Source organism: Triplophysa rosa, linkage group LG23 (assembly GCF_024868665.1).
Source record: "Triplophysa rosa linkage group LG23, Trosa_1v2, whole genome shotgun sequence".
NCBI lineage: Eukaryota > Metazoa > Chordata > Actinopteri > Cypriniformes > Nemacheilidae > Triplophysa > Triplophysa rosa.
This window is the reverse complement of record NC_079912.1, coordinates 18,891,765-18,902,600: the sequence shown is the minus strand read 5'-3', so window position 1 is coordinate 18,902,600 and position 10,836 is coordinate 18,891,765. Positions and strand designations below refer to the sequence as shown.

The window sequence follows — 10,836 nt, the reverse complement described above, 5'->3', positions numbered from 1 at the left end:
ATAATGTATCTTCAAACAGCCATTGCAGTAGTTTACTGTAAAACACCTACAGTAACTAGCAGGCAACAGTGTTGCCAATGTATTACTGTAGAAATGGCAGGTGAGGGCTAACAGTGTATGTGAAATGAGGACATGACTGCAGCTGGCCATGAGGCCCAAACCAGCATGTCCAGTGCAAAAAGGCTTTGACTTTTTGATTTTACTTAACATTACTTTATTTATCCGTTATATTGAAGAGACCTTTTTGAAGGAGTTTGGTTTACTCATGAGCACTTGAGCTTAAATGAGACTTGGGTGTTTGTAATGACGTAGGTTATGGTGTTGACCATGATTTGTTGCAATTTTGAGGTGTTCAGTCTTATTATGATTTAAGAAAATAAATGCGATTGCTCACAAGTATGGTTTTCAGGTACTCTTTACACCTCTGCCGTGTACGTACGTGTGTGTGTGTGTTGTGTGTGTGTGTGTGTGTGTGCGCGTGTGTCTCTGTGTCTGTGTGTGTTGGTGCGTGTTGTGTGTGTGGAGTGTTTTGTGTGTGGGTGTGTCTGTCTTCTGTGTTTTCAACCTTTTCTTGTTTTTGCAGGTACAACTTTGATTGTTTTGCTTGTAGTCAATGTGTCTCCTGTACAGCTGCTTTGTAACAATGAAAATTGTAAAAGCGCTATATAAATAAAGTTGAGTTGAGTTGAGAGAGTATAATTTAAATATGTTTATTATTTATAAATATGTTTACTTCACAGGATATATTGAAACTGTATGAATTAATTTGTAAAACATAGCTTATCTGCCGGCCAACACTTTTAATGTGATACACTAGTATGCATTTCTGATTTTATAATTTAATGTAAGCAATCAATTTCATAAAAGCATGACCCATGTGTAAAGAGTTTCCAGATGCTGCCCCCATGTGGTCTTTAAAAGTGACCTTGCAAAAACATTGCAAACTGTACAGATGTGCACACAGTATGTGTGGTTATCCACCTTTGACATCAGAGGGTTATTGTTTTTTCCATCATTGTACGAATCATGGAACTCCTAACTCACACTATTACAAATGTATTTATGAATGTGTGTATCACTTAAAGCTTGAATTGATTCTGTTCTACTTTTCAGCTCTGTCATACATGAACTGACCCTATGGAGAGCAACGCTAAAGGCAAAAATCTGTTGAACTAAATGGATTAATGACCAAATAACCCTGTCCAAATACACTTACCGGTTACTGCAAAGTTCTCAAGTTTAAGGTACACATAGGTAATAAAGCAGACAGATTAAAGATTGCCAGGAAAACCAAAATGCTCTTTATTTGCATTGACAAATTAAATGAATGGCATCCAACACGCCAAGAACTGCGTATTCCACGGAATTACAAATTAGCTTCCCAACAATATGGCTCCTGCATGTTAATTCTGGAACATGCCGGGTCAGAGCAGGCCAAACAAAACACTTTGAACAAAGGTTCAGTGTAATCCACAATGCATGTCTGTCAGTCAGTCAGTCAGTCAAAAGACTTCTACCTCTGTCACATTACCCACAATGCCCTGCCGAATAAACACATGCTGAACCAGATCTGCTGCCACATGCAGTCTCTCAAACCTGCCACCACGGTTCAAATCTCAAGATACATGGCTGCTGTTCGGCACATTGAGTGCTTTCAGACTTGCTGTGCACTATACTGAAGTCTGGGAAATGATGTATTTAAGGTCCAACTTCAGCTCCCAATAATGATAATTGTTTTAATGGCACGTTTCCATTTACACTGAAGCTTTGAAAGGGACTGCAGGGAAGCAATATGTAATGTTTTCAGTGGCTTGACTATACACAGTTTTACCCTATATTGCATGCATTATGAAAGCAACGTTTAATTCACTTTAACAATACAATAAAAATAGCTTACATAAACTACATAGTTTATATTCTGAATTAAATACAGTGCAATAGTGAAAGTTATCAAACAAAGTCGTTATTTATATATATATGTGTATATGTCAAACTACAATTTTCGTAAATTAAAATACTGGAATTATGAAAAATAGCAAAAAACAAAGCTACTAAATAATTGTACTAAACATTGGTGTCAGAGCATTTGTAAACCACAAAACGTAACAGTACTGGCAGCAAGACAACGTTTTTATTGAATATTTTCGCAACTGCAATATAAATAATAGGGCAAACATTATATTTTAAACAGATACACATGATCTCAACAGGAGAGGCGGCCTTCTATGAGCTTACAAAGTTAGAGCGCTTTAAAGAGTCACGTGTTACGCAGACCAATATGAGGAAGTTTCTCACCGCAAGGTGCCTGCAGATATCGATAAGACTCATTTCACGGTTTATCTCAAAAGAACACTTCCTAATCTCTCACCCCCGCCCACTTGGTAGACAACAAAACATCACCCTGGTAACCCATCTGTTTACACGGCGAAAATGACAGGTCACCTACAACACAGCTCGCGCCAGCATCACGTAACTGGACAGGTGGAGCATAACTGATGCTGCTGGGCGTTTCGATCACAGCTTCTCGTTAACTGATGCATATAAACACACAGCTAATTTTCGATGCTGATGGATTATTAATGCAAATACTGGGCCGCTTGTTTACCGCAAGATAATTAGGCGCTAATTTATTATAGTACATTTATAAATGCACGTGCAATGACACACAATATAAACGAAGGGGAACACAAGACACCCGATGTGTCGCGCAAAGTCCACTGCAAACAAACATGATATATATATATATCGCGGGTCTGGGCAGATTATGTCACGCTTACCTCCCTCGCTGTGGATCTTCTTGGAGCGTCTGTTGAAATACATTGTGCACGCATGTGTGGGGCTTCCAGGAGCGAGATGATGGCATGCTCGTGGTTCGGGAACTCAGTGGGGGGATGCGGACTTTGATGGAGGCGACATGGTTCCCGATGATAGGTCACCCTCAACCGCGCGCACTGGAGTGGGCACGCGCTTCTGCCATCCTGCTAATCCGTCGCATAAATTTCACTAGTGCGAATGAATGAGCGAATCCGCGTGCGTTTCGTCATCAGACTCCGCCCGTCCCAGTTGTACGATGCGGTCAAGAAGCTCTGATATTGGTCGTTTCACCTTTAGTCTTTTTAAGCCAGGAACAAATAAGGTAATACATGTAAATCACATGCAGCGCGCAGTTTAAAATGACAGATCCATCGGGTGTCTTGTATCTCCCTTCGTCTGTGTGGACATCATGTTTTTATATCCCGCTGGGGACCCAAACCTGAATGCACACCAACGCATGGGGGACCAAAATTGAGGTCCCCATGGACAAAAAAGCTTATAAATTGTACAGAACAATATTTTTAAAAATTCTAAAGGTGCAAAAAGTTTTCTATGATCTTTAGGGGATAAAATATACAGTTTGTACAGTATAAAAAAGCATTACGCCTATGGACTGTCCCTACGGAGACAGTAAACCAGACATGTGTGTTAGTACGTGTCATATTGTGTGTGTGTGTGTGGAGTGTTTTGTATGTGGGTATGTCTGTGTTTTCACATTTTTCTTGTTTTTACAGGTACAACTTTAACTGTTTTGCTTATAGTCATTATGTCTCATGTACAGCTGCTTTGTAACAATGAAAATTGTAAAAAAGCACTATATAAATAAAGTTGAGTTGAGATAGACAGATACAAAGGAGACTAATATTTTCCTAATCCATCTAGCGCATGCACAGTAATTTAACGGGATACTTTATCTAAGAATGACATTTATTTCATCGTTTACTCACCCTCATGTCATAGACTTTTTTTAGACTAAAGATTATATATACTGTATATGTGACCCTGGACAACAAAACCAGTCTTATGGGTCAATTTTTCGATATTGAGATTTTTACATAATCTGAAAACTGAGTAAATAAACTTTCTATAGATATATGAGTTGTTAGAATATGACAATATCTGGCTGAGATACAATCGTTTAAAACTCTGGAATCTGAGAGCGCAAAAAAATCAAAATATTGAGAAAATTGCCTTTGAATTTGTTAATCAGGGTCACTGTGGCAGACCATCCACTCACAAAAATAAAGTTTTTATATATTTAAGGTATGAAATTTACAAAATATCTTCATGGAACATGATCTTTACTTAATATCCTAATGATTTTTGGCATAAAACAAAAATCGATCATTTTGACCCACACAATGTATTTTTGTCTTTTACTAAAAATGTTCCCGTGCTACTTAAGACTGGTTTTGTGATCCAGGGTCACATATATAAAACGAGACGTTTCTCAAAATGTCTTCTGTGTGCACCAGAAGAAAGAATCATACACAGGTTTTGAACAACATGAGGGAAAATGAATGATAGCAGAATTTTCATTTTTGGGTGAACTATGCTTCAAATAGCCTATGGGTGACAAACCTACTTGTTTTTAAGAAATAATAAAATAAATGTTCAATTCAAGTGTTAGGGAACGGAGAAGAAAAATCAATGTTTTATTATATTACATAATAACAGAATACATATTCCTCTGTTCTTAGCATCACATTATAACATAATACATAGTCATAGTTCAATGATGTCAATTTTTCATTATTAAATATCTAAACTTCATGGCCAAAGATCCCCTCTCAAATAAACCCATTCTATTCCATTTAGCTCCCAACAGAAATATACATACACATTTGCTACACGCACTCTTACTATTCACACTTTTTATGTAACATCATCCTCACAACTTGAACATATAGACAAAATAAAGGGATTTTTTTGTATACGAGAAAAACACAAACATGAAGCCCAGTTGTTTGATAACAGAAGTCACCCTGTCATTGTTTTAATCGAGATAAGCAGACATCTATTGTACATGAAGGATAAGTATACCTTTAAAAGAAAAAAGGTACCACTACATTCATTAACATCCATTCAGAGTTCCTGTTTCACACCGTCCTATGTGGTAAACAAGCAGCACTGCATAAACAGTACGTAAAGGTGACTTGGCGGAGACTGAGCTTTCAGACAAGGCCATAGGGGAAACCGTACTTCAATACGTTCTTGTGGGTAGAGGAAGGACAGTGACGTGTGTGAGATACAAAGCTAAAAATCTTAAATAACAAACAGAAGTATGCTTAGTATTTAATCATCATTCAATATCTTTCATTGCCCGTTCAAGTCTTCATTTCCTTATATCAATCAACATGGAAGAAGTCTGGCCAGTGACAGGCTTGAATGTACTGCCCCTTAGGGCAGTTGGTGACAAGTGCTTTAGGAATTAGGACAAAAATCTAAAATTGATTATCACTTGACATGAAAACATCATGAGCTGTGTGCTGGATGTCGATGGGCTTTATCATGTATATACGCAGGTAAACCAAAGACAACTCAAGCATGCACTTAGATCATACAATATATCATATAATCCCATTTTCACTCCAAATCTGTAGTTCAAACGCAAATGGCTTGTTCTCATTAGAAATGTCATGACACTGGAAAGCATATTCAGTCCATAGTGACAATGACCCTTTTAAATTAAAATATTGTGTTATTTAGTGTTGGTGGAAATGACGATTGCTGTTTCCCTTCACATAAATACGCAGATGCACGCACTGGAATTTCATGAAGATTCATCCTTATAAATCTGGAATCACAGAGAAACCACAGTGACAAAAATGATCTATGACCGTATGTATCCCATACTCTGCTTATCGAATTCATACAAATCACACTTAAACCTGCTTTGATTGAAAAAGCATGAAAAGAAATCTGCCCAAGAGCATTTAAATGGATGATTTTGTCATAAGAGCTTCAAACTGGTGAATTCTGCAGCAAGCGCTTAAAAGCAAACATTTCTTTTTAAAATGCTAATTAACCGAGTTTCTTCCTAGATGCCTCAATTTTAAAACCAAAACACAGACATTCATATATGTACACGTCCTCAGAGTTTTGAAAGGTCTAGCTGTAGAATTCCTTTTTTAAGCCACCAAAATCTGCTTTAGCGTTAGTCTCAATGCCTGTTAATAAAATGTCCACAAAGGAGCAAGAATGGAAGATGACAGCAAGTGCAGAAAACAAGAGGAGTCTAAAAAAATAAAGATTTGTTAAATCTCTGCATTATAGTCTTTTTCTGCTTTTGGTTTCTACCTTGAGCTTGAATACAATGGATCTCAGAGAATGAAAACATTGAAGCACTATATACAGACACCACCAACCGTGATGCCAGTCCTTCAGTCTGTTGATTGATAGCGAGCGCCTGACATCATTCTTGGTGGCTGGACAGAATAGGCTGTCTGCAGATGGGGCAGGTGTTGTTTTCAGATAGCCAGCGATCAATGCAATGGATGTGGAACTCGTGGGCGCAGGGCAAGCGGCGCAGCTTGTTGCCTTGCGCATACTCATTGATGCACACGCTGCAAGCACGGCCCTGCTCGCCCTCCAGGTTGACCTGACCGTAAGTGCGTGTGACCAGATTGTCGATCTGTTCTTTGGTTAGGCCCCGTGGGTGTTCCTCATCTTCATCTTCATTGAGAAGGAAAAAGTGTGCCAGCCTCAAGATGGGCAACGTGCCGTTCTCCACCAGATTGTTTGTGTCTCTGCTGTTAGGCCGTCCTTCTGTCCCAGTTCTGTTCACTCGTACCTGGCCTTCCTCCTCAGCCTCAACTAAACCTTCTTGTGCCGATTCCACTCCAACGTGGGCCGCACCGCCCTCGTTGCCGTTGACACGGAATGCCTGGCCTCCGGCACCCAGAGCGGACTCATGATTGGGCGCAGGAGCCTCTGAATTGGCTTCCGTCTCCATGAGAGAACTAAGCTCACCGAAGCCGGTCATGATCTGGCGCAAGATGGAGCGCAGCGCTGTTGAGCTAGGCTCGCCCAGGCCCGTTTCCGAAATACGGCGCAATGGGATGCGTATAGTGCTGACGTAAGTTCGGATTCCTGCACGCTCGGAGCGGGAAATGGTTCGCCGAAAGCCACCGCTGTCGCTCTCAAAGGTAACTGTGTTCTCAGCGGCTCTGGCCCGAGAACGAGTACGACTGGCAATGCTGTCCCTGTCACGGTTCTCCCCTGGCCTGATACGGCGCACTTGAAGATCCAGCATGATTGTAGGGTGGCGTCGCACCCCTCCACCACCTGCCGCAGGTGTCTCCCCCTCTTCCTCACCTGCTTCAGGGAGAGGACCTGCTGGAGCGGCTGGCTCTACAACGGCCTCTCCCATCTCCACAGCAACCGCCGTACTTCCACGGGACTCCACTGGGGTCGTGTTGTTACTATGGGTGGGGCTACTACTAGAAGTGGGATTTCTGTCTAGGGGGGATCGACTGCGTCTGGAGGAGCGTGCACCTCCCGTTCCTGTTGCTCTGCGCACACGACCTCGGGAACGAGTCCTACTGTTTCGTGGCTCCCTGCCGGCTGACTCTACTTGGGAGCCAGACTGAGCATTGGGGCAGTCAGGGTCTTCATTCCCATTCTGCCCCTCCCCTGCATGAACCGAAGAGGTTGTGACCTGTATTTGACTCCGTACAGCACCACTATCCTGCTCTTGGGATGGATTTAAGAGTGGAGCCTGTGGAGGGGGAGAGCTTGGCAAAGAAGGCAGGTTCCTTCTGAGGACCGCAGGAGGAGCTTGTGAGGTCAACGATGGCGTTACAGGGGGAGCCGCAGTACTACGTGTGCGGCGGACCGCAGCTCTCCTTCCCAAAGTGGGTCTGGTTGTAGGATACGGCGTCGGGTGTTGAAGCGAATAAGGTGCAGACCGTGAGGGGCTGTATGGGGCCGGGGCAGATGATGGTGGGGGAGGAGGCATTGGGAGTTCGGTGGGATCGATCGTGTCACTGTGTTCTCCAGGTTCAGGCTGCTCGTGGTTGATGTTAATCTCAAGGCTAAAGCGGAACTCGCCGCTGTTGGGGTTTGTACGGCTGACAGCACGCCATGTTTGGTTTCCGCTCTGCCCGCTGCGGGTGGCATTTCCTGTGCGCCGGAACGTGTTCAGCCATTCCAGTAGGGAATCCCCGTTAGACGTCTCTGCACCTGGCTCAACAGCACCTGGAAAATAAACATTTTAAGATATTTCACAAATTCACATCCTTTAGTGATGTACGTGCACTACTTTACCACTTAATACAAATCCAGCTTGTTATTTATTGACGGGGTTATATCATTCTCTCACCGCTGCTGCCCTCTGCCTCACTGTTTTGTGGGCGTGGTTCGGGGCGTGGCTGAGATGACACACGCTCCTTTGCACCATCCAGGCGCTGCCTCAGCTCCTCTGCTGTGACTTCACCTGTAACCAAACAGACACACCTTACACATGAGACTTCTTTTGTTCAATTGCGTTTCAGGCTAGGTTTGGTGACTTCACCATGCTTTCCAATGTCTATGGAAGCTACAATGTGACTAAGTGTATTATTAGTGATGATAAACTACTTAAGTGGTAAATTGCCTTTTGTTTAAATATAGAAACCCCCCCCAAAAAGAATGTAGGGTGACCTAAGAACAAAATATTTGTAATCAAACAGATCCCAAAGCATCATATATTACGTGTTCTCACCAGGTGTTCCCAGGAGATTGCTGTCTCTCATCAGTCTGTACTCCTCCTCACTAAGTTCATTAATAAAGTGATAGTATGCCTCCTCCCGTCGAAGCCGCTCCGCTTGACGATGACGCTCGTCTCGCCAGCCGGGAGGGTCCATCACCACAGACACCGCTGCTCAAAGACATACCAAAGACAAGAAAGAGAAAACGAAAGTTGTGTTATAGTAATTCATACATTTACATGTTTTCCTGGTCCTGACCTGCTGTGTTGCTTGCATCTTAGTCAGAAATGTGACTGTAATGTGACCATTAATTCGCTCACCCAATATCTACAATAAAAAAGACAAGCTGGAAGATCATCAGTGAAAAAACATTGTTTATAATAATAAAGACATCAGAGAAAAAAATGACACTGTTCTGTTTGACATAGAAAACCAATAACAAAGAGACATAGCAAACTTCATCCAGAATTTATTTGATAACTTTCAATGAAAAGTAAAGGGGTTATTTCTAACAAAAAACCCACATCCAAAATACAATGGATATTTAAAGAGACTATGAGGCGTTAACTTCTCTACGTCTAATGCAGCCACCATTAAAGGACTGCACGACAAAATGAACGCCATACAAAGGCTATCCGTAAATCCTCAACGTGAAAAGAAAAAACACCTCTGACACGCGCCGATAACCAAGTGTTCTTGACCATCGCGTCAAATCTATCAACGTAAAAAAACAACCTTATCATTTCTGTTCTGTCATAATGTAGGCCACAGACAGAAAGCACCGCAGAACAAGTCAAGCACCCAAACTGACGCTGTCAGATTCACAACCAATGAGCGAGCCGGAAATGCTGACTGACACATCGACTGTCCACTCAGCATCGCGCTAAGGAGGGACATGACAAAGAAAAAGTCGGGCTCCATGTCAGCTAGCAACCTACCCGAGAGACAATAAAAAGCACCGACTGGCAGTACACACATGGCGAACTTCACATCCTGAATTTGTCATTAATCTGTCACAGTCGCCTGTCATCGGGCACACGCAAGTCATGCAGAGGAGCGAGCTGTCATTTTAAATGCGCAACACCTTTGATGGTGTCGACAGATTGCTGACAAGCTAACTGTGAGCCAATGAAAGGTTTAGATCATTATTTTGACTAGATTACAAAACTGTCACTGACACGAGAATGTAAGAGAAAATATGACATACATTACCACTATAGCGAATGGGAACAACATAAAGAAACAAGGAGAGTAATAGATATTTATGTACCTGAAACAGCAGCTGTAATATGAACGAGTTCTCTTTCCTCTCCGCTCTGATTACAATGAAGCTAAGATGGGACCAACGGAGCTACGCAAACAACTGTCCGGATAACTACACTGTGCGCAACAACCCGTTCCCACTATAATAGATGCATAACAACGTCTTAATACACGGATTAATTCACATTTACTTAAAAATCAAGTGTTAAAATACGTTTTTGAATGTCATATTTGTGTATAGTTATTTGTTGCCGAGCAAAATATAGGATTTTGAATTAATAAAAAAACAAGGTAAGCCAAACTTTATTATCGTCTTGAATGTATTCAGGTTCAATCACCGTGTTACCAATGAATTTACATTGCATTTATTCGTCTTTACATGATAAGGATTTTACAAAGGCTACAAGAAACAAAGACCTCTTCCTAGTCCTGTTCTTTTAGAGATAAATTAGGCAAGGCAAGTTTATTTATATAGCACATTTCACACACAAGGGCAATTCAAAGTGCTTTACATAAAATGATCGACAAAGAGAAATAAGACGTATCTTTAAAATGCAAATGATTTAAGATCACAAATACAACTTTAGATTTGAAGAAACAATCAAATTGATTAAAAATGCGAGTGTATATATAAAAAGAACAACATAATTTGAATATTTACTGTAAAACTTTAAATGACCTTTCCAGGCCTACAAATCACAAATTGAATATTCCAACATTTCCAAGTTCCCAAGGCCGTGAGGACCCTGTATAAAATAGTGTGTTTTATTATAACACTTTAATAAATTCATTAAATACTGTTTTTCATTTAAGTAAAAAAAATCGTATATGCAGAGAAAAATGTTGCTTTTAAATGGTGAATGTTTTAATGGACTAAAATCTGAGCCTTAAAAATGCAGAGCGATCATCCGCAATGTGCACAACAACATTGGTGTCTCATTACGTCATTTCAAAAGGAGGCGTTTTGTTCATTTTATCAGAAGCACAACAAAGGTAAAACGCAAAAGAAAAGCACACTTTAGCTAAAGAGTTAAAATCCACGTGGTACGCCACAAAGCCTATTCCTCGC

General features: G+C 41.1%; 2 protein-coding genes across 6 annotated transcripts in view; both read right to left on the bottom strand.

Annotated features, from left to right (window-relative positions):
* Nucleotides 1-3,013, bottom strand: part of atp8a2 (ATPase phospholipid transporting 8A2) — a 48,984-nt gene extending 45,971 nt beyond the window's left edge. For all 4 annotated transcript variants that reach the window (XM_057322615.1, XM_057322616.1, XM_057322617.1 and 1 more), the window contains exon 1: nucleotides 2,778-3,013. In XM_057322615.1, coding sequence (XP_057178598.1) covers nucleotides 2,778-2,820 — 43 coding nt within the window. In that variant the 5' untranslated portion in view covers nucleotides 2,821-3,013. The remainder of the gene's footprint in view (nucleotides 1-2,777) is intronic.
* Nucleotides 3,014-4,440: 1,427 nt separating this feature from the next.
* On the bottom strand, nucleotides 4,441-9,871 carry rnf6 (ring finger protein (C3H2C3 type) 6). 2 transcript variants are annotated; one of them, XM_057322623.1, is made up of 4 exons: nucleotides 9,775-9,871; nucleotides 8,519-8,674; nucleotides 8,138-8,251; nucleotides 4,441-8,013 (listed from the first exon to the last, which is right to left on the bottom strand). In XM_057322623.1, the coding sequence occupies exons 2-4, from the start codon at nucleotides 8,658-8,660 to the stop codon at nucleotides 6,230-6,232; spliced, it is 2,040 nt and encodes a 679-aa protein (XP_057178606.1). In that variant the 5' UTR covers nucleotides 8,661-8,674; nucleotides 9,775-9,871; the 3' UTR covers nucleotides 4,441-6,229. The 2 variants fall into 2 exon arrangements, with proteins under 2 accessions (XP_057178606.1, XP_057178607.1); XM_057322624.1 differs by lacking the exon at nucleotides 9,775-9,871 and adding an exon at nucleotides 8,763-8,786.
* Nucleotides 9,872-10,836: the final 965 nt, after the last annotated feature.